This window comes from Dryobates pubescens, chromosome 31, assembly GCF_014839835.1.
Source record: "Dryobates pubescens isolate bDryPub1 chromosome 31, bDryPub1.pri, whole genome shotgun sequence".
NCBI lineage: Eukaryota > Metazoa > Chordata > Aves > Piciformes > Picidae > Dryobates > Dryobates pubescens.
Genome location: NC_071642.1, coordinates 3438989 through 3459643, shown reverse-complemented (window position 1 = coordinate 3459643; position 20655 = coordinate 3438989). Strand labels below are relative to the sequence as shown.

At 61.0% G+C, this 20655-nt stretch overlaps 1 protein-coding gene across 1 annotated transcript; it reads left to right on the top strand.

Annotated features, from left to right (window-relative positions):
• The first annotated feature begins 1 nt into the window (after position 1).
• POLRMT (RNA polymerase mitochondrial) lies at positions 2 to 20302 on the top strand. Its single transcript, XM_054175442.1, has 21 exons — positions 2 to 90; positions 734 to 829; positions 1400 to 2055; positions 2673 to 2803; positions 4896 to 5082; positions 5506 to 5655; positions 6356 to 6523; positions 7811 to 7981; positions 9056 to 9295; positions 10078 to 10857; positions 11957 to 12079; positions 13868 to 13990; positions 15395 to 15574; positions 16256 to 16342; positions 16634 to 16747; positions 17564 to 17613; positions 17900 to 17998; positions 18288 to 18360; positions 18819 to 18901; positions 19432 to 19553; positions 20253 to 20302. The coding sequence occupies exons 1-21, from the start codon at positions 33 to 35 to the stop codon at positions 20300 to 20302; spliced, it is 3741 nt and encodes a 1246-aa protein (XP_054031417.1). The 5' UTR covers positions 2 to 32.
• The last annotated feature ends 353 nt before the right edge of the window (positions 20303 to 20655 follow it).

Genomic DNA, 20655 nt, shown 5'->3' with positions numbered 1-20655 from the left:
CGCGCGCCGCGGCATGGCGGCCTAGGGCCGGGATGTCCCTGCTGCGGCTGCGGGCGGCGCTGGCGGGCACGGCCCGGCTCCGCGGCGCCGGTGAGCCACGCCGGGGCGCCCGGGGAAGCGGGGCTGGAGTCCTGCCCCTCACCCCTGCGACGGAGCTGCGGCTCTGCGGCCCCGGAGGCCTGACCCTGGCGGTCGGGATGGAGCTGGGGTGGTGGAGTTCCGGAGGGCTGAGGGGTCCCAGAGGCCAGATCCAGGCCATGGGGCTGGAGCTGGGGTGGTGGGGGTCCAGAGGGCTGAGGGGTCCCAGAGGCCAGATCCCGGCCATGGGGATGGAGCTGGGGTGGTGGGGGTCCAGAGAGCTGAGGGGTCCCAGAGGTGTTTAGGAAGAGCCTGGATGAGGCACTTGGTGCCATGGTTTAATTGATCAGATGGTGTTGGGTGATAGGTTGGACTCAATGATCTCAAAGGTCTTTTCCAACCTTCTCTTCTCTTCTCTTCTCTTCTCTTCTCTTCTCTTCTCTTCTCTTCTCTTCTCTTCTCTTCTCTTCTCTTCTCTTCCATTCTATTCTCTTCTGGTCTATTCTATTCTATTCTGTTCTATTCCATTCTGTTCTATTTTATTCTGTTCTATTTTATTCTGTTCTAATTCTATGCCATTCTCTGGGGCAGGGCTGTGGGGCAGTGAGTGGTGCAAGCCTCCTGTGACCTTCCTCTTTGTGCCTTCCCACTGCAGGGATCCCATGGAGTGTTCTCAGGAACTACTCCTCTGCCAGTGCTAAGGAGAGGGCCAGGAGAAATGGCATCTGTGAGAGGACAGAGCTGCTGGAAGGTAGGTCAGGCAGGGCTGGGAGAGCTGCAGGAGTTTCCCTTCTTCAGTTCCCTGGGAGGTTGTCTGGGAGTCTTCCCATTCTGTGTAGCCCTAAAACAGATCTCTTGGGCAGGAGGTATTTGCAGCCTGGTGGGAGATGTGGGGCTTCCCATGGAGCTGCTGTGAGATGCAGCTTGGGATGGTAAGAGATCCCTCCAGGTTGTATGGGGGGCCCTGCAGACTCTCCTGGCCATGCTCTGGCTTTGGGCTCTCTGCCCAGGTGAGCTGAGGGTGTGAAGCTCTTGGAGAGAGGCCTCAGTGAAGTGGGCAGGCAGTGTGTCAGCCCAGTGGGGGCTGCTGCCTTTCCCCTTGTTGGGTTTCCTGGGGTGCTGGGCTGGGCCTCAGTGGCGGTGTGGATCCCAGGCTGACACTGCTCAGGGTGGCTAAATGCTGGGAGGAGGTCTGGCCAAGGAGAGGAGAAGTCCTCCTGTGGGTCTGCTCTTCCTGGGGGCAAAGCCCTGGGTTAGGACACCCCCTTCTTGCCATGGCCTGCAGCTCTTCACCTCCCCCTGGCCCTGTGTCTCCTGGCAGTGCTGAAGGCTCGAGTGAAGCAGCTGCAGGCCGGCAGCAGCCCGGAGCTGGGGCTCAGCAAGGTGGAGCTGGGCGATGCTGAGCAGCAGGAGCCCCTGCAGCAGGCCCTGGCTGCAGGCCCCCAGCAGGATCCAGCCCCCAGGGCAAGGCAGGAGAGCCCAGCCTGGCCCAGAGGCTGGGTGGAGAAGATGAAGAAGGAGATGCAGCAGCGGCAGCTGAAGGTGGAGCAGAGGTTGTCCATCGCCGCCCCCGAGCCTGCTCCAGAGAGCCAGGGGGAGGCCAAGCCAAAGAGCAAAGCAAAGGCCAAGAAGACTAAAGCCAAGAAGAGCCAGAAAACCCCAAAGGCTGAAGTGGCTGCTGCCTGGAGCCAGAGCCCTGCCAGCTCCCAGAGTGCCTGCAGCCACCTGGAGCCCAGGGCGGCAGCAGCGAAGAAGGCTACGAAGGTGCAGAGGCCTCAGCAGGGGCTGAAGGACAAGGACAGCAACCAGTTCAAGGTCCTGCAGCAGACCATCCAGTCCAGCCTGGAGTGCTTCCTCTTCTTGCAGCAGCCAGAGGAGGCTGAGAGGTTGCTTCTCCTCTACCACAACTCCCCAGCAAAGAGAAGGTTCTTGGACATCAATTGCTACAACATTGTGATGCAGAGCTGGGCGAGAAAGGTACCCAGCTGGGGGCCCTGCCTGTGGCTGGGGGTCCTGGGTGGCTGAGGGGAGAAGTGGCCTGGCCCTAGAGGGAGAGCCTCACACTGCTAGAAACAGCAGTTCTGCTCTCCTCTGTGTCTGTCACATCTACCTGCAGCAGGGGGATGTCTGGGGGGGGCTTGGCTTCTGCTGAGCTGATGGGAGGCCACTGAGCCCTGTGAGGTGGCTTGGAGGGGAAGAAGGGAATGCAGATGAAGTTGGACAGGAGCAGAGGGGTCTGAAGCTGTGGTTGGGCTGTGAATTACAGATACATAGAATGGTTTGGTTTGGAAAGGGCCTTCAAGATCATCCAGTTCCAATCCCCTGCCATGGCTACCTCCCACCAGCCCAGGTTGCTGAAGGCCTTCTCCAGCCTGGCCTCCAACACCTCCAGGCAGGAGGCAGCCACAGCCTCCCTGAGCAACCTGTGCCAGGCTCTCCCCACCCTCAAAGCCTCCTTCCATCACTGCAAGCCCTTGTCAGAAGGCCCTCCCCAGCTTTCCTGCAGCCCCTTTCAGTTCCTGCAGGGCTTCCTTGCAGCTGTAGGTGAGGCTGCAGGTGGCAGTGCCCACAGCCCCTTCCCTTCTCCCCTGCAGGGCCACCTGCACCGCATCCAGTGCCTCCTCTCCATGCTGGAGTCTGTCGGCCTCCAGCCCAACCTGGACTCGTATGCAGCGGTGCTGGAGTGCATGGGCAGGACCCTGGTGTCCCCCAAGACTGTCAGGAGGTAAGGCACAGCATCTCCACAGCCTGCAGCCTCAGCCCCCTGGGAGGACTGGGAGCTTGCCCTGCCCCTGCTGCCTGCACTCTCAGCTGCTCTGACTCCCCCCTTGTGGGCAGGGGCAGGAAGGGTTCCTGCAGTGTGCCCTCCCTGCCACCCCCAGCTGCCAGGAGGTTCTGGCAGGGCAAGGAGGTGGGAAGAACCCTGCTGTTGGCCAGAGCTGTGGCTGCTCCCCAGAGAGCAGCTCCCTGGGTTGGGAGCAGCCTCTCTTTGGGCAGGCTCTGCACCCATCCTGGGCATCCTCCTCTTGCTGGCCCCTCCATTGAGCTGCCCAGTAGCAGTGGCTCCTCCAGTGCTTTCCACAGCACCTCTGTGGAGCTCACCCAGCCAGGCAGCTGGGTTTGCAGGGCAGCAGCTCTGGAAGAGGGTGATCAGGAGATCCAGATGGATTTTTCTGGAGCCTCATGGGCAGGAAAGGTGTCAGAGCCACAGCCAGGAGCTGGAGGAGCCCCTGTGAGATCCCAGCAGGGTCTAGGGGTGGTGCTGGCTCTGGCAGCTGCCTTGCCAGAGGATGGAGGAAGCTTTGTGGTGATGTGCCAGTGCTGCCCACACCCCTTGGGTGGTTCAGGGGTTTGTGTGTCCTGTGGATGGATAAGTTGTGAGGGCCTCTGGGTGAGTGCCTTGCAGTCAGCTGGCTTCCAAGGGACTGGCTCTGACCTCCCTCCCTCTGGAGAGGCTCCCAGGTTGCAGGGTCTCTGGGAGGGCATGGGGTGGGAGTTGCTTGTTTGAGCTGGGCTGCTCTGGGGTAGTACCTGGGGAGAGCAGCTCTGCAGGGCTGTGGAGCTGCTCCTCACCAGGGCTCCTGCCTGCTCCCAAGCGGCACAGGCAGCAGCGGTGGCAGCATTGGAGAAGCTCTCTGAGCTCATCCAGAGCAGCCATGGCCATCAAACCACGTCCCAGGCTGCGGCAGGCCTGGCTCCGGTGCTTTGTCACGTCCTGGGCTCCTGATGCTCTCCCGGAGCTGCCTGGGGCTCCCCCTGCCGTGGCCTCTGCCGGCGCTGCCTGGCCTCCCGTCTCGGCAGTCGGCAGGTGGGGCTCTGGGCCCTGCGATGCCTCAGTCCCAGCTCCAGCCCGGCAGAGCCAGGCGTCCTCTGCAGGGCTGGGAAGTGGCAGATGTGAGTGCTTGGGGGGGAAAGGCTGTTCCCTGCAAGCCGTGGCGGGGCTGCAGGGGAGGAGAGCTTCCCTTCCTGGCAGGCCCTGCAGCAGAACAAACGCTGCCCTGGCGCCAGGCTCAGTGTCCCCTGCCCCTTTGTGACCAGCCCTGCAGCTTCCCTTGGGCTGCCTCGGGCTGGAGGGGGGCAGCAGGGTCGCTGGAGGTGAAGGAGCCTGCACCTCAGCCTCCCAGCCGCAGCCCAGCTGAGTCTCTCCTCCCAGGGAAGCTGCGGCGGTGGGGGCTGGGGGCTGGGTGATTGATCGCTGTAACCCGAGCCGGGTGACCTTGGCGGCACTGGCTGTGCTCTGGAGGCAGCTCCCACCCCAGCAGATCCTGCAGCCCCAGAGCTGGCTGCTGGCTGCGTGTGGGGAGCAGGGAGAGCTCCTGTGTCCTGTGCCAGGCTGCCCAGAAGTCCTGCTCGTGAAGGACTGAGGCATCTGCCTTCTGTGGGTGCCCTGCCTGGGCCCAGTTCTGCACCATTCATCCCCTGGCTGGGCAGGGCAGGGCAGACATCCCTTCCTTTTGCCTCCCCCCTTCCTTTTGCCTCCCCCCTTCCTTTTGCCCCCCCTTCCTTTTGCCTCCCCCCTTCCTTTTGCCTCCCCCTTCCTTTTGCCTCCCCCTTCCTTTTGCCTCCCCCTTCCTTTTACCTCCCCCCTTCCTTTTGCCTCCCCCCTTCCTTTTGCCTCCCCCCTTCCTTTTGCCTCCCCCCTTCCTTTTGCCTCCCCCCTTCCTTTTGCCTCCCCCCTTCCTTTTGCCCCCCCTTCCTTTGCCCTCCTCCCTTAGTCTTCTGTTTCAGAGCTGTTCCCTGCCTCACTATCTGCTGATTCCTGCCCAGCACTCAGTGCCCTGTGAAAGATGAGCCCTGTCTTATCTGCCCCTCTGCAGATATGTGCAGCAGCTGAGGACTGATGGTTTCCATGTGGATGAGCTCTTCCAAAAGTGCCTGTTTGAGGATGATGGGAAGGAGAAGGTGCTGAAGGTCATCAGGATTGTCCAACCCAACTACCAGCTGCCCCCTCCACCTGAGCCTGAGATCTGCAAGTCTTCTCTGCTCCAGGACTTCTACTCCAGAGTAAGCCACAGAGCTCCCAGGATGTCCCTGGAGCTCAGGGAGGTGTTGGGAGTTGGCCAAAGGGTGTCCTCAGGACCAGCCCAGGGAAGAACTTTGGAGCCCCATCTCTGCCCAACAGCCCACACAGCTCAGCAGCCTTAGAGAGCAACAGGGAAGCTGAAGGGCTGGCATTGAGGGGGTGGAGGTGGCCTTCATGTGCCAGAGGTGGTGCTTGGGGGCAGGCTTGACCACGACACAAGGTCAGAGCAGGCTCTGGAGGGGCTCTTCCTCCAGACTCCCTGTGCTTTGCCAGCCAGGGAGCTCTGGACTTGGAAAGATGCCTTCAGCAGGGCCTTGTGGCACGTGCCTCTGGCAGGGCAGCTGGCAGGGTGAGCACAGCTCCTCTGGCTTTTTGGCACCTCAGATGCCTGCCCCTCCCTGCAGGACAAGGCAGTGTCCTACCCCAAGCTGGAGTTCTCGGTGGAGGAGCTGCAGGAGCGCTTCCAGCAGCAGCTGGAGCTGGAGCTGAACAACACTGTCACCATCCAGTCCGTGGAGGCCTCCAAACCCCTGACCCCACAGGCCACCCAGGCGGTAAAGCTCAGGGAGGTGGTGGGGGCTGAGCGGCTGGGGGAAGGGGAAGGGCAGGATCCAGCCCCCAGGCCCTGGGGGGAGGTGCAGGTGGCCTTGGGGCAGCTCTCCCCAGGGGCATCCTGGCCTGCATCAGGAAGAGTGTGGCCAGCAGGAGCAGGGAGGTCATCCTGTCCTGTGCTCAGCACTGCTGAGGCCACACCTTGAGTCCTGTGGCCAGTTCTGGGCTCCTCAGGTCAGGAAAGAGGTTGAGCTGCTGGAAGGTGTCCAGAGAAGGGCAACAAAGCCCTGGGAGGAGAGGCTGAGGGAGCTGGGGTTGCTTAGTCTGGAGAAGAGGAGGCTCAGGGGAGACCTTCTTGCTCTCTCCAACTCCCTGAAGGGAGGTTGCAGCCAGGTGGGGGTTGGTCTCTTCTCCCAAGCACCCAGCAGCAGAACAAGAGGACACAGTCTCAAGCTGTGCCAGGGGAGGTTCAGGCTGGAGGTGAGGAGAAAGTTCTTCCCAGCAAGAGGAACTGGATGTGCTGCCCAGGCAGGTGGTGGAGTCCCCATCCCTGGAGGTGTTCAGGAGGGGCTTGGATGTGGCACTTGGAGCCATGGGTTAGCTGTCAGGGGGTGCTGGGTGACAGCTTGGACTTGAGGATCTCTGAGGCCTTTTCCAGCCTGGGTGATTCTCTGCTCCCTCCCTGCCTTGCCCCCCGCGCAGCGCGCGCTGCTGGCCTCGCTCCGCGGCCAGTGGCAGGACTCCGTCCTCCAGGCCCTGCAGCACTCGAAGCGCCAAATGTCCAAGTTCAAGAAAGCCTCAGGGCACAACCTGCTCTACCCCTACCTGTGCCTGCTGCCAGAGGAGGAGTATGTGAGCATCATGCTGCAGGTAGGCCGCGGCCCTGAGCTCCGGGCTGGGTGCGGAGGCTTTAGGCTCTGCCTTGAAAGTGTTTCCCAGCTCTGGAGCAGAAGGGTAGCAGAGTGTCAGCAAATCACTGCTGGGTGTGGAAAGGGAGAGAAGGATCATTCTAAACCATCCCAGTGGGGAGGTAGGGAACTGGAACTGGTGGTACCAAAACAATCCCTTCTCCCCTCCTTCTCCCCTCCTTCTCCCCTCCTTCTCCCCTCCTTCTCCCCTCCTTCTCCCCTCCTTCTCCCCTCCTTCTCCCCTCCTTCTCCCCTCCTTCTCCCCTCCTTCTCCCCTCCTTCTCCCCTCCTTCTCCCCTCCTTCTCCCCTCCTTCTCCCCTCCTTCTCCCCTCCTTCTCCCCTCCTTCTCCCCTCCTTCTCCCCTCCTTCTCCCCTCCTTCTCCCCTCCTTCTCCCCTCCTTCTCCCCTCCTTCTCCCCTCCTTCTCCCCTCCTTCTCCCCTCCTTCTCCCCTCCTTCTCCCCTCCTTCTCCCCTCCTTCTCCCCTCCTTCTCCCCTCCTTCTCCCCTCCTTCTCCCCTCCTTCTCCCCTCCTTCTCCCCTCCTTCTCCCCTCCTTCTCCCCTCCTTCTCCCCTCCTTCTCCCCTCCTTCTCCCCTCCTTCTCCCCTCCTTCTCCCCTCCTTCTCCCCTCCTTCTCCCCTCCTTCTCTCCCCTCTGGAGGGATCCTAACTTGCTCCTGCTTGACCTGGGCTGCATTGTTTTGGTATTAACTTCTCTGCTCCCTTCTCCCTTCCTTTGTACAGAGGGGTGGGCAGGAAAGGAGAATCTGGTCGCTTCCCCTGGCCTTGGACCAGGGAGGTTCTTGAGCTGTTGATTAATTGTAAATACCTGCAAATCTTGCATCTTTTGTACACATCCATTGCCTTCCATTGGAGTTTGTAGCTTTGCTGTCAGTGCAGCTTTCATTTGCTTCCAGCTGAGCTGCTCTGGCAAAGTTAATGCTGGGGAGTGGGGGGAGGAAATTTCAACCCACCACAGTGGGGCTGCTGAATTGGCCACAGGGCTGCCACAAAGCACTGATGTTCTGCTCAGGATGGCAGTCTCCAGGCTTGCCCAGACTGTTAGGTGCAAGCTGTGTCTGCTGCCTGTGCTGAGCAGCCAGAGGAGCCTCTGCTCTCTCCTCATCTTCATGGCAATCAACACCTTCCTGTGCTCCCCCCCTCACAGGGGTTTTAACTCCTGCTTTGTGTCTCTGCTCCATCTTTCCACTCCTGCCTCCTTAAGACCCTCTTTGCCTTCCCCTTTCTCAGATTCTCAGCAGCCTCTCCCCACAAGGGGTGTCCCTGGTTGTGCTGGCCAGGGAGCTGGGCTCCAAGGTCTACGACAGGTACATCACCCTGAGGAAGCTGCGCAGCCGCCAGCTGGAGAAGGTGCAGGAGATCTATGGGGACTACATCCACCTGCTGGCAAAGGATGGCCAAGTATGCCTGGGAGAGGGGCCCCTGAGGGTCACAGCAGAGATGGGGTGAGGTGGTTTGTCTGCCCACCTCCTCACAAGCAGGAGGTCTAGGTTCAGAGAATGCCCCAGGTTGGAAGGGACCTCGAGGATCACCTGGTTCAACCTTTCTAGGTCACAGTGGAGTTGAGAGGAGCTGCCCCAGCACCCTGGCAGGCTGAGGTTTAAACCTGTCCAGTGGAGGGGAATCCACCACTTCCCCTGGGAGATGATTCCAGGCTCTAACTGTTCCCATGGTGAACAGTTTCCTCCTGAAGTCCAGTGGGAATCTCCCCATGAGTCACTTGTCCCCATCACCCCTTGCCTTTTCCATGGGACTCCTTATCAAAAGGGAGGCTCCAGCCTCCTGGCAGCCACCCTTTATGTACTGGAACATGGTGATGAGGTCTCCCCTAGGCCTTCTCTTCTCAGGGCTGACCAAACCCACATCTCTCAGCCTTTCCTCATACAGCAGGCCTTCCAGTCCTCTGAGCATTCTGGGCACAGGACACAGGTTCTTGGAACCTGCTGCTGCAGGGGCCACCAGAGCCAGCAAGGGCCCCAGCTCATGTTTGGCAGGCCCCTGCCAGCTGACAGGCTTGCTTCTGGCAGAGCAGTGGGAGCAGGAGGTGTTTAATCAGTAGAGAAGTCCCCTTGGAGCCTGTGCAGGAGAGTCTGGGGCAGGTTGTGAGGGGAGAAAGGTGCCAAGGTCACCAATCTGGGCAGCTTGAGAGCTGCTTATCCCCAAAGCTGTGTCACATCACAGTCTGGGAGGGAGGCTCAGGCTGGTGTGGGGACAGAGCAGCAGCACAGGGATGTAGTGAGAGGAAAGGCTTTGCAGTGCCACTGTCCTGGCCTGCAGCAGAAGCAGGCTCCTGCTGTTGGGCTTCCCCCAGCCACAGCAGCATCCTTCCCCAGATACCCATCGGGGAGGACCTCAGAGGGGCAGAGGCAGGAGAGTCCTCCCCAGGTCTGTGTTCCAGGTAGATAGAGCCTGGCCAGCAGAGCCTCTCTGGCTGGCCCCTCCATCTTGACCCTGTTCTCTCCTTCCACCTCCCAGCCAAAGGAGTACTTGCCACGGGAATACTGGGAGAAGCTGGTGGCAGAAGCAGGCTTTGGGCCTTCCCTGAACCTGAAGGAGTGCAGCTGGCCCTTCATGGTGCAGATGCGCCTGGGCATGCACCTGCTGGAGCTCCTGGTGCAGGCTACCAAGGTGCCCAGGAACATCCTCAACCCTCGCCTGGAGCCCAAGCTTGTCCCTCTCCTCTACCACATCTACTCCTTCCAGAGCAGCTGGCAGGTGAGCCTTGTCCTGGGGCTCTTGCAGGTGCCCTCTTGGTCGGAGCTGAGCCTTTGCAAGGCCCTGATCCATCCCTGCTGCCCTTCCTGCAGGGGGGACCCTGAGAGGAGCTTCTGGTTCTGCATGGACAGTGCCAGTCACAGAACCCTAGCAGCCAGGTTGGCAAAGACCTCAGAGATGATCATGTCCAACCTGTTACCCAATACCTAGCACCTCCTGACAACTAAACCATGGCTCCAAGTGCCACATCCAATCCCCTCTTGAACACCTCCAGGGCTGGGGACTCCACCACCTCCCAATGGCCAATTCCTCTTGCTGGGAAGAACTTTCTCCTCACCTCCAGCCTAAACCTCCCCTGGCACAGCTTGAGACTGTGTCCTCTTGTTCTGGTGCTGGCTGCCTGGGAGAAGAGACCAACCCCCACCTGGCTACAACCTCCCTTCAGGGAGTTGCAGACAGCAAGAAGGTCTCCCCTGAGCCTCCTCCAGGCTAAGCAACCCCAGCTCCCTCAGCCTCTCCTCCCAGGGCTGTGCCCCAGACCCCTCCCCAGCCTCGTTGCCCTTCTCTGGACACCTTCCAGCATCTCAATGTCCTTCTTAAGCTGAGGAGCCCAGAGCTGGCCACAGGACTCAAGGTGTGGCCTGAGCAGCGCTGAGCACAGCTGGCAATCTCCGGCCAGGAGGGGAGCCGCAGAGCGCTCTGGAGCGGCGCAGGGGCCGGCCGCCCGGCTGCCCTCCCTCTGCTGCTCACCTTCCCCTTCCCTGCTTCCCCCCCCCGCCCAGGTCGGGCTGCTGAAGCCCCATCCTGCCTTCTCCCAGCTGCTGGCGGAGGCGGCGGAGACCGAGCTGACCTTCAACTCCTCCGCCATCCCCATGCTGTGCCCGCCGGTGCCCTGGACCTCCCCTCGCTTCGGCGCCTTCCTGCTGAACGACACGCGGCTGATGCGCTTCGTGGACGGCGCCGCGCAGCACCAGCAGCTGCTGGAGCGCTGCCCCCCGGCCGACCTGCACCCGGTGCTGGACGCCCTCAACCAGCTGGGCAACTGCGCCTGGCGCATCAACCGGCCCGTGCTGGACATCATCGTCTCCATCTTCAACGCCAGGGGCGACGAGAAGCTGGACATCCCGCCGCCCCTCTCGGAAGCGCCCCGGCCCCCCGCCGCCCCCGGCAGCCCCTCTGCCCTCAGCAAGAGCCAGAAGCAGGAGCTGCTGCTCTGCAAGAAGAAGGCTGCCGAGATGCACAGCCTGCGCATGGACGCCCTCTACAAGCTCTCCATCGCCAACCACCTCCGGGACAAGGTCTTCTGGTTCCCCCACAACATGGACTTCCGGGGCAGGACCTACCCCTGCCCGCCTTACTTCAACCACCTGGGCAACGACGTCACCAGGGCCATCCTGCTCTTCGCAGAGGGGAGGCCCCTGGGGCCCAAGGGCCTTGACTGGCTGAAGATCCACCTCATCAACCTGACTGGGCTGAAGAAGAAGAATTCCCTGCAGGAGAGGCTGGACTACGCCAATGAGATCATGGAGGACATCCTGGACTCGGCTGACCGCCCCCTGACGGTAAGGGGAGGGGGTGGCTTGCAGGGCCCTGCTTGCTTGCTTGTGGGGTGCGGTGGTGGGACCAGGGGCAGGTTGGTGAGGTAGGGTTGGGTGGTTGGTTGGTGTGGTGGGTTGAAGTTCCTCCCCCAGCATTAACTCTGCCAGACCACCGCAGGTGGACTTGACAGTCTTGGGAGCTCTCCTCCAGCCTGGTGGCATTTTGTCATTCTTTGACTTGATGATCTTGGAGGTCTCCTCCAGCCTGGTGGCATTTTGTCATTCTTTGACTTGATGATCTTGGAGGTCTCCTCCAGCCTGGTGGCATTCTGTGATGCTTTGACTTGATGATCTTGGAGGTCTCCTCCAGCCTGGTGGCATTTTGTCATTCTTTGACTTGATGATCTTGGAGGTCTCCTCCAGCCTGGTGGCATTCTGTGATGCTTTGACTTCATGATCTTGGAGGTCTCCTCCAGCCTGGTGGCATTCTGTGATGCTTTGACTTGATAATCTTGGAGGTCTCCTCCAACCTGGTGGGATGCTGTGATGCTTTTGACTTGACCTTGAAGGTTTCCCCCAGCCTGGTGGCATTCTGTGATGCTTTGACTTGATGATCTTGGAGGTCTCTTCCAACCTGGTGGCATTCTGTGATGCTTTGACTTCATGATCTTGGAGGTCTCCTCCAGCCTGGTGGCATTCTGTCATTCTTTGATCCTGAACCTTGAGGAAGAGGCCTGGGCTCCAGGAGCCTTCATCCAGTCCCAGGAGGGTTGGGAGGACCTAAGGGAGAAGCAGGGAAGTTGTCTGTGTTGGAGTCCCAACAGGAATTGTCCAGATAAGCAAAGGAAACAGGGATCAGTGTCCTCTTTGGTTTCAGAGGAGACCTGAGCACTCCCCTGCAGTAGCACATCCTCTGGGAAGCAAACCAAAGTGGAAATCAGCTCAGTTTTGAAAGGAAGACCTTGGGAGGGGTGAAGAAGCCACAGTCTGCCTGAAAACACTCTGGGATATAAGGGAAGTGGGAGGTGGGGCCTTGCCCTGTGTACCCCAGGAGTCTGGGGGCTCCTGCCTTTGCTTTGGAGAGCGCTGCCTGCCTCAGCCCCCTGTGCCTTCCCCTCCCCAGGGCAGGAAGTGGTGGATGACGACAGATGAGCCCTGGCAAGCCTTGGCCTGCTGCATGGAGATCGCCAAGGCCTCGAGGTCCCCAGATCCAGCAGCCTACATCTCTCACTTCCCAGTTCACCAGGTAGGACCTTCACAGACCTGTGTGGGGCAGAGCAGGGTGAGGACAGGGAGAAAGGGGCAGGGCAGAGGCACCCATGTGTCCAGTGCTGCTGTGTGGCCAGGCTGGCCCAGGATGGGGCCATGGTCTCTGAGCATCCTGGCTCGGGAGTGCTGGTGACCTCCAGGGGGGGACTTCTGACCAGGGCTTGTAGTGACAGGATGAGGGACAGTGGCTTTGAGCTGGAAGAGGGGAGGCTGAGACTGGAGATGAGGAAGAAATTGTTGAGAGTGAGGGTGGGGAGAGCCTGGCACAGGCTGCCCAGGGAGGTGGTGGAAGCCTCATGCCTGGAGGTTTTTGCAGCCAGGCTGGATGTGGCTGTGAGCAACCTGCTGTGGTGTGAGGTGTCCCTGCCCATGGCAGGGGGGGTTGGAACTGGCTGAGCCTTGAGGTCCCTTCCAAGCCTGACAATTCCATGATTCTATGCTGGGGTGCTGCTGGTGTTGGGATGCCTCTGTCCCAGGGATCCAGACAGCCCTTTCTGTCCCAGCAGATCTGCAGCTCTCTGCAGCTGCCAGCTCCCTGTCTGCAGTGAGGACTCCCCAAGCTTCATGGCAGACAGTGATTAATTGTTTTCCTGGGGAGAGGCCTTTGCTCATTTGCCTCATGAGAAGCTCAGATGGCCCCTGACAGGGTGTGGGGGGAGGAGGGGGCTGTGTCCTGCCAGAGGCTGTGGTCTGGAATATGTATGAGACAGCCTAAGCTGATACTGTTATGCCAACAAAAGATCAAGAGGGCAGCTGAGGGAGGTGTGGGGTGTGGAAGGTGCCAACAATGAAATTCAAGCAAGGACTTCTTCTGGAGGGCACCAGAGAGGCTTCTTCCACCTGAGTCATCAGCACTCAGTGAGCAGAGGCAGCTCCTCAGCACAGCAGAGCTGCTGGAGCTCTCTCACTTCTCAGCTCTGCAACTTGCTGCACTGCAGGGGGTGGGGAGGAGGAGGAGGGGGGGAGGAAAGGAGAGGAAGGTTCATCCTGCTGGCAGTGCTCCCTTGGACCAGGCAGAGCCCAAGTACAGGAGGAGCAGGGAGAGTCCAAAGCAGCAGCAGCAGCACATCTCCTGTGAGACTCATTGCTGCTGCTTCTGTCTGGGGAGCAGCAGGACCTGCCCAGTGCCATGGTTCAGGTCCTGCCTCTCATCCAGGCTGAGCTCAGCCCCAGGAGGGCTGTTGGGGCAGCTGCTGTGACAGATGGGTGGCATGCCTCCTGTGACCAGGGCTTTGGGGATGGCTGCTCTCTGTCACAGTGATGTTTTCATCAGCCTGGTGAGCAGAGGCAGCACTGCTGGAGCTGCCAAGCTGGCTGTGGCTTGCCCAGAGATCTTCAGCTGGCCCTTGCCTCTTCCTGCCTCTGCCCCTGGCTTTTTGCTGAGGTTGTTCTGACTGCTGCCTCTTGGGGCTTCTTTCGGCATCCCAGCCAGATTTGATGGTTTCCAAATGCTCTGCTTTTCAGTGTTTCCACAGAGCTCTGATGTCTTTGAGCACTCATGGAGGGGGCAGGGTGCTGTCAGGCTTCCTTTCTCCCCCAGCAGCAGGCAGTGATGAGACCCAGAGGGGACTGAAGCAAGGGGGAAACCGACGTGGCCCTGGCCACAGCTGGGAGATCAGCCTGGAACCTGCCTGGGGAAGGGGGCACAGTGGCAGAAACCTTCTGAGCCAAGTGTGCCTGTGCTGCTGAGCAGGAGCAGGTGAGCAGGGCTCCAGCCACACCTTGACACCACCTTTCCTCTCTGCTCTCCCTGCTCCACACCCAGGATGGTTCCTGCAATGGTCTGCAGCACTACGCAGCCCTCGGCCGGGACCTCATTGGTGCCATCTCTGTCAACCTGATGCCCTGCAGTGTCCCCCAGGATGTCTACAGTGCAGTGGCACAGCAGGTGAGGCACAGTGGGCACACAGGGAGGAATCCCCTTGCACCTCCCTCCTTGCCACAGGGTCACCCCAGCTCGCAGGGAGAGAGATCAGGGATGAGAGCAGTGTTGGGAAGGCAGGAGCTGGGCAGAAGCTGAGTTTCTCCCTCCCCAGCTGGGAAGCACTGCAGCAGCTGCAGTGGGCAACTGGCTGGGGATCTGTCCTGGCAGAAGTAACAATCAGGAATCCCCTGGGATTTCTGCTCTCCTCACTTGCCCTGAGTGAGATCTGGGCAGAGAGGGGGGAGGGAGCAGGGAGTGTTCCTGTTCCTCATCTCTTGGTCACAGCTGGCTGGCCTGGAGGTTATGAGAGTTTCTAGGTTGGAGGTGGGTAGGAGGGAGCAGGGAGAGATTCAGCCCTTGGCACTGCTGCCAGATCTTCAGTTTTCTTGGCAAGACACAGTGTGAAATGAGCCTGCTGAGAAGTGTGCTGAGATCTACCAGGCTCACTCAGCTGGCCTTGACCCCCTGGCTCTCCCGTTGAGGTCTCAGCATGATGTTACCCAGAGGGTGGGAGGAACACACAGGGCCTGCAGGCTCTGCTCAGAGTGCCCATTTGGGTGGCTGAGGCAGAAGAACCTCAGCCCTGAGCCACAGTCCTAGTGCTGTGTCCTTGTGACATCCAGCACCACCCAGCCAAGGGACACTGCTGTGCTGAGGCAGCAGTGGAAAGCTCTGCTCCCTGCACAGCACAGTGCTCGGAGAGGTGGATGCTCCTCTGCCCCTTAGCAGCTGGTGTTACCCAGGGCTGGCAGAGCTGGGCTGTGGGGTCTGTGATGGGAGCTTGGGCAGAGCACAGCTGGGAGGCTCTCACAGCACCCTCTGGGTCTCCCCATGCTGTGGGGCTGGTAAAAGGGGCTGGACCGGGCTGGTGGTGGAGCTGAGAGAGTAGTGAGGCTGAGAGAGTGGTGGGGCTGAGCTGGTGGTGAGGGTGGTGGGGCTGAGCTGGTGGTGGGGGCTGAGCTGAGGTGGTGGTGGGGCTGAGGAGGTGGGGGAGCTGAGGTGGTGGGGGAGGCTGAGCTGAGCTGGTGGTGGGGCTGAGCTGGTGGGGGAGCTGAGGTGGTGGTGGGGCCTGAACTGAGGTGGTGGTGGGGCTGAGATGGTGGTGGGGCAGGACAGGGCTGGGCTGAGATGGTGGTGGGGCCTGAGCTGAGGTGGTGGTGGGGCTGAGGTGGTGGTGGGGCAGGACAGGGCTGGGCTGAGGTGGTGGTGATGCTGAGCTGATGATGGGGTTGGTGAGGCTGAGAGGGTGGTGGGAGCTGGGCTGAGCTGAGCTGGCGGCGGAGCCGAGAGGGTGGTGGGGCTGAGCTGGCAGCGGGGCTGAGAGGGGGGTGGGGCTGACCTCCCAGGGCTTTCCCCTGGCCCACCCAGGTGGAGGAGTTCCGCAGGAAGGACGCCAGGCAGGGGGTGAAGATCGCCCAGGTGCTGCAGGGCTTCATCAGCCGCAAGGTGGTGAAGCAGACGGTGATGACGGTGGTGTACGGCGTCACGCGCTACGGCGGCCGGCTGCAGATGGAGAAGCGCCTCAAGGAGATCGATGAGTTCCCCGAGGTGCTGCGCCTGCCCCAGCCGCCCCCTCCGCCGCCTGCTCGGCCCTGGGGGCTCCCTGCTGGGAGGGGGGACCCTGCCCTGCCCTGCCTGCGGCTCCCTTCCCGGCTTTGCTCTCTCCTCACCCTCCCACCCGGATCTCAGCTGGCGGAGGGGCGTGCGGGAGCCGGCTCCTCGTGTCTGAGCTTGTGGGTGGGGAGGGATCCTTCTCCTCGTCCTCCCCGGCCCCGGCTCGGTGGTTGGAAAGCTGCTGCTGGGGTTTCAGATGCCAGAGGAGGTTTGTGGCTCTGCCCTTCCCCCTGGGAGCGCCTGGCAGGGCTTTCGGGGCTCCGTCTCTTGTGCTGCCGTCTTTGCTGCCTGGGTTATTTGCTGGGGCGAGGTTGGTGCCAGGAGCGTCCCGCAGCGCGTGCCGTCCCTGGGGCAGGTGAGGCAGGGAGAGCCTTCTCTTCATCCAGGATTGCTGCCCAGAGGTCAGCTTGTCCTCAGACAGTGTGTGTCTGAAATGCTGATCTCTGCTTCCCTCCATCGCAGCCCGCAGCCAGCTGTCTGCCGCAGCTCGGACTCGGCCTGTGCTGGAGGCAGTTCTGAGGCACCAGGGAGCAGGGAAGGGCTCTCCCAGCTTACTCTGGGTCCCATTACTTTGCCCCTCTGCCTGACCCCTTGCTCTGCCTCTGCTCTGTGCAGGAGTATTTGTGGGAGGCATCTCACTACCTTGTGAAGCAGGTGTTCAATGGCATCAAGGAGATGTTCTCAGCCACTCGAGATATCCAGGTGAGGTGCCTCTTGCCTGTCTTCCTTGTCTTCTTCCTTGTCCTACTCATCCACAGACCAGAGGATGCTCCATGGGGAGAGAGATGGCTCTCCTGGGTCCTCACCCAGAGAGAATCCTCCTGTCCCAACCTAGAGGTGTGGGGTTGTGCCTGGTACAGGCCTTAACTCCCCTGTAAGCGCTGGGCTGTCACAGCTGGTGGCAGGAGTCAGGGGCACCTGTGCTGGGAAGGGCTGGGGTCTCCCAGCTGCCTGTACTGACTCCAGCCCCTCCTCTTCCCTCTCCTCCTAAAGAACTGGCTGACAGAGAGTGCCAAGCTCATTGCCCAGTCAGGACAGACAGTGGAGTGGGTGACACCTCTGGGCCTCCCCATCGTGCAGCCCTACTACCGCTCCAAGTCCACCGTGGTGAGTAGCTGGTGTGCAGGACTCCATCTGCCCTCTCTCTGCCACGGTGGGGACCAGGGAAAGGCCAGCTGGGCTTCGAGGCAGCAAGCTGGAGCCCAGCAGCAGCAGAGTGGAGTCACTGTCCTTGGAGGTGTTCAAGAGGAGATTGGACATGGCACTTGGTGCCATGGGCTAGTTGTGAGGTCTGTGGAGACAGGCTGGACTCGATGATCCTCGAGGTCTCTTCCAACCTTAGTTATACTGTGAGGCTGCATCACCTGCAGGTGAGCCTGCAGAGCCAGGTAGGATCTGTGCATGCAGACAGCTCCTGCAGCCTCCTCTCTCCCTGCAGGGCCTGGAGGGTGTGGGTGTGCTGGTGAGGAAGCTCTGCTGCTCCCATCCCACTCAGGCAGCTGGGGCAGGCTCCCGTTGCCTGCACCGCGGAGCCTCCTCGGGGCTGCTGTGATTCAGCCTCCCTGCTCTGCCCTCCCACGCTCGGCTGCGCTGACTCACAGCTCCCCAGCCTGGCTCCTCGCCGCTCACCTCCGGGAGCCCTCCCCGAGCGGGGGCAAGCAGCACGCTGCCGGCAGGGCTGAGGGATGCCTGCCAGCACCCTCGGGAGGGGGGCAGGCGAGGAGTCACTGCTGCCATGGCGATTGGGATGCCCTGGCACGGTCCCTGCCCGGCCCCTCCTTGCAGGCAGCGATGTGTGGAGGTTTCCTGCAGAGCTGGGTAGCTCCTGCTCTGCTGATTCCCCTCCCCAGGAGCACAGTGCTGGGGTGCCCTGTGCTGGCTGGCTGCTGTGTGGCCCCTAATCCCCTGTCCCTCTCCCTGCAGCTGAACTGTGGCATGCAGCACCTGAGTGTGAAAAACTCCAGTGGTGACCAGTAAGTATGGAGCTGTGCTCTTGCCCAGGCCCCTGCTGTCCCCAGCCCATGCTTTGGGGACAAAGCCTTCCCCCCTCAGTGGCACCTGCCAAGCTGTGCCCAAGCTCCTGGGACCCCCTGAGCTGCAGAAAGCCAGCCTGAGGAGCAGGGGCCTGTGCTTCTTGCAAGTCCTTGGGGCCCTCTGGGGCTAGCCCTGTCCACCCCAGGCTTTGCTGGCACCAGCTTGGTGCTGACACTTTCATTTTGGGCCCTGGAAGTGCCTCAGCTCCTCCTGTCTGTGCTGCAGGAAGCCTAACACAGTGAAGCAGAAGAATGCCTTCCCCCCCAACTTCATCCACTCCCTGGACTCCACACACATGATGCTCACTGCTCTGCACTGCCTCAGGTAAGGAGCAGGCAGCCAGGCTCTGCCTGGGCTCTCCCAGCTCAGGGGGTGTCAGCAGGACATTCCAGGGTGGGGTGAGGGAAGGGGGGTGGAGTTCTGGGGGTTCCGGCAGAGGGCAGGGGCAGACCCTGGGGTTCGCTGGCTCTGAAGCTCTGCAGGTGCTGAGCAGGGCAGCCCCTCCTGGCGTGGTCTCTGCTCCTCTGTCCCAAGAAGAGGATCTCCATGGGGTGGGGGACATCCCAGGGAGGGGGTCTCAGCACTCCCTCATGGCACCTGCTGCTGCCTCCAGGCAGGGGCTGACCTTCGTCTCGGTCCACGACTGCTACTGGACTCACGCGCTCACCGTGGACGTCATGAACCAGGTGAGAGTCCTCCTGGGCCCCTCTGCAGCAGGGACCTTGCTGATCTGTCCTCTGGGTCCTTGCCAGCCCTTCCCTCCCCTGGGCTTTGCCCTGCAGGCTGATTGATGGGTGCTTGGTGGTGGGTGCAGCTGATTTCCCGGTGCCGAGCCCCCAGCCCCTGCCGCCCTTCAGGGAGCGTGGGGAGGAGAATCTGTGCCCCTAAACCCACCCTAAACTTGGTGCCTCCCTCCTGCCCTGGGCTGAGGGCTGCAAGGGATCTTCTACAGTAGATCAGTCAGTGGGGGTCAGCCTCTTGCTTCCCAGCTGCCCAGGCTGATTCCCTCCACCCTTGTCTGGCAGCACCCCCTTCCCTCTTCTGCCCACTGCCTTCCCTGCCCCTCACCTCTGAGCTGTGCTGGCTGAGGGGCAGGAGGGGCAGCAGCTGTTGACCCCCAGCTCACCCTTGCTCCCTGGACCAGATCTGCCGGCAGCAGTTTGTGGCTCTGCACAGCGAGAGGATCCTGCAGGATCTGTCTGAGTTCATGCTGGAGAAGTACTGCAGGTACTCCAGGCCTCTTGGCAGACCTCCACCACTCTCCTTCCTACCCACACCACTTCCCTCTGCTGGGGTGGTTGTGACCAGACACTCAGGAGCTGTCATCTGCCTCTGGGGGTTGCTCTGGAGGGAGCTTCCTTCTTGACTGACACCCAGGGTGCCATAGACCTGGGTGTGAAAAACAAGGAGCCTGCAGCCTTTTGCTGCAGAGCTGAAGCTGCATTTGGTGCCTGAGTCCCCCAGGGTGGGCCCTAATGTCTTGGCTTCCTCACTGAGTGAGGCAGTGAGGAGTGGTGAAGGCCCTCCAGTGTGTGGCCCTCAGATACCACCACAGAGCAGCCCAGGGCTGGGCAGGGTCTGTGGAGTCCTCTGGGGCTGCTGTGGGCTGGGCTGGGCTCCTGCCATTGCTGCAGGCTGTGATGTGCTTTGGAAGAGCCAAATCCTGCTCTGAAGGACTTCCACTGGGGAGCAGGGCAGGAGGGTGCAGCTTGTCCAGGAGCTGCCATGCTGATCTGTTTTCCTTCTGGTTCATCCAGCCCTGGCAGAGAGACCAGAGCCCAATGGCAGAAGAAACTGACAGAGCAACTGTCAAGTGTCCCCAAGACAGGTAGGACACAGGGCAGGAACTGCCAAGCTCAGGAGCAGTTTGGAGACAAGGGCAGGGAGATAGGGAGCAGCTCCCCAAATCCCTGAGCTCATGTGGTGGCTGAGGCCAGCTGCACACAGCCCTGCTGAAGCTGCTCCTGCCCTTGCTGGCCTGCAGAGCCATGGGGCAGGGTCTGGGGATGTTCCCTGCAGCCTCCTGGGAGCAGTTCCTGCCTCCCCCAGAGCCCAGCCCTGGGATTTCCCCGAGGCTCCTCCGTCCCTCCCATCCAGCTCATTCTCTCCCATCTGTTTCCAACCACAAGGCATTATCCTGGAGATGGGATGGAGGCATTCCACAGGCTAATTGTGGGGATCTAGATGATACACATGCAATGGGATTAAGGCAATTAGTTTAACTCCTTCTAATCCCTGGGCCCTGCCTCTGCCAGACCATCTGCTCAGCCTTTGTCCTTTGCCTTTGCAAAGCAGAACCAGCCCAGTCCTGGGGTAGGGATGGTTGATACCCTGAGCCATGGGCTCCTTTCCTGCTTCCCTTGCTCTTCCTACCACTGCCCCAGATCAATTTGAAGGACATCAGTCCTTGGAAGCCCTCTCAGATCCACCTTGTCTTGACCCACTCTGCAGTAGGGGCTGAGCTGAAGAGTTCCCTGCAGGAAACTGAAGGAGGGCTTGGGGCAGCTTCTCTCCCAGCTGCCTCACCTCCATGCTGCCCTGCCCTTGGTATCCTCTGACCTCTCCCTTGCTCCCCCAGGTGAGTTCAACCTGGAGGAGGTGATGAATTCTACCTATTTCTTCAGCTGAGCCTGGCTGCCAGCCAGGGCCTGCACTACCTCAGCACCGCTGGCTGCCCCCAGGGCTGCGCTGGGCACCAGCCCCTGAGGCTCCCCTGGCCTGCAGCTCGGGGGGGAAGTGGCTTCTGCTGCCAGCCCAGCACAGGAGAGATGCTGGGGCAAGCTGGGCCCCCCACAAGGAGCATCTGTGGAGGGCAGGGTGTCTGCACCGTTTGCTGTTGCTGCTGCATCCCAGGCAGGAACAGAGGCATCATGGCAGGGGCTGTGTCTCCCTGGTGTGGGTGGAAGGGGCAATGGCAGCCAGGACTGGTTCTCCTCAGTCCTCACCCTGGCACCATGTGCCTGCTGCTGGTGTGAGCTCCA

What these genes read in the sequence shown, in the direction of transcription:
- POLRMT (XM_054175442.1), top strand. Translation starts at nt 33, where the DNA reads ATGTCCCTGCTGCGGCTGCGGGCGGCGCTGGCGGGCACGGCCCGGCTC. An exon ending in TGCTGGCAAAGGATGGCCAA is followed by an intron (nt 7,982 to 9,055) that starts GTATGCCTGGGA and finishes TCCACCTCCCAG; the next exon opens with CCAAAGGAGTACTTGCCACG. An exon ending in AGATCGATGAGTTCCCCGAG is followed by an intron (nt 15,575 to 16,255) that starts GTGCTGCGCCTG and finishes TGCTCTGTGCAG; the next exon opens with GAGTATTTGTGGGAGGCATC.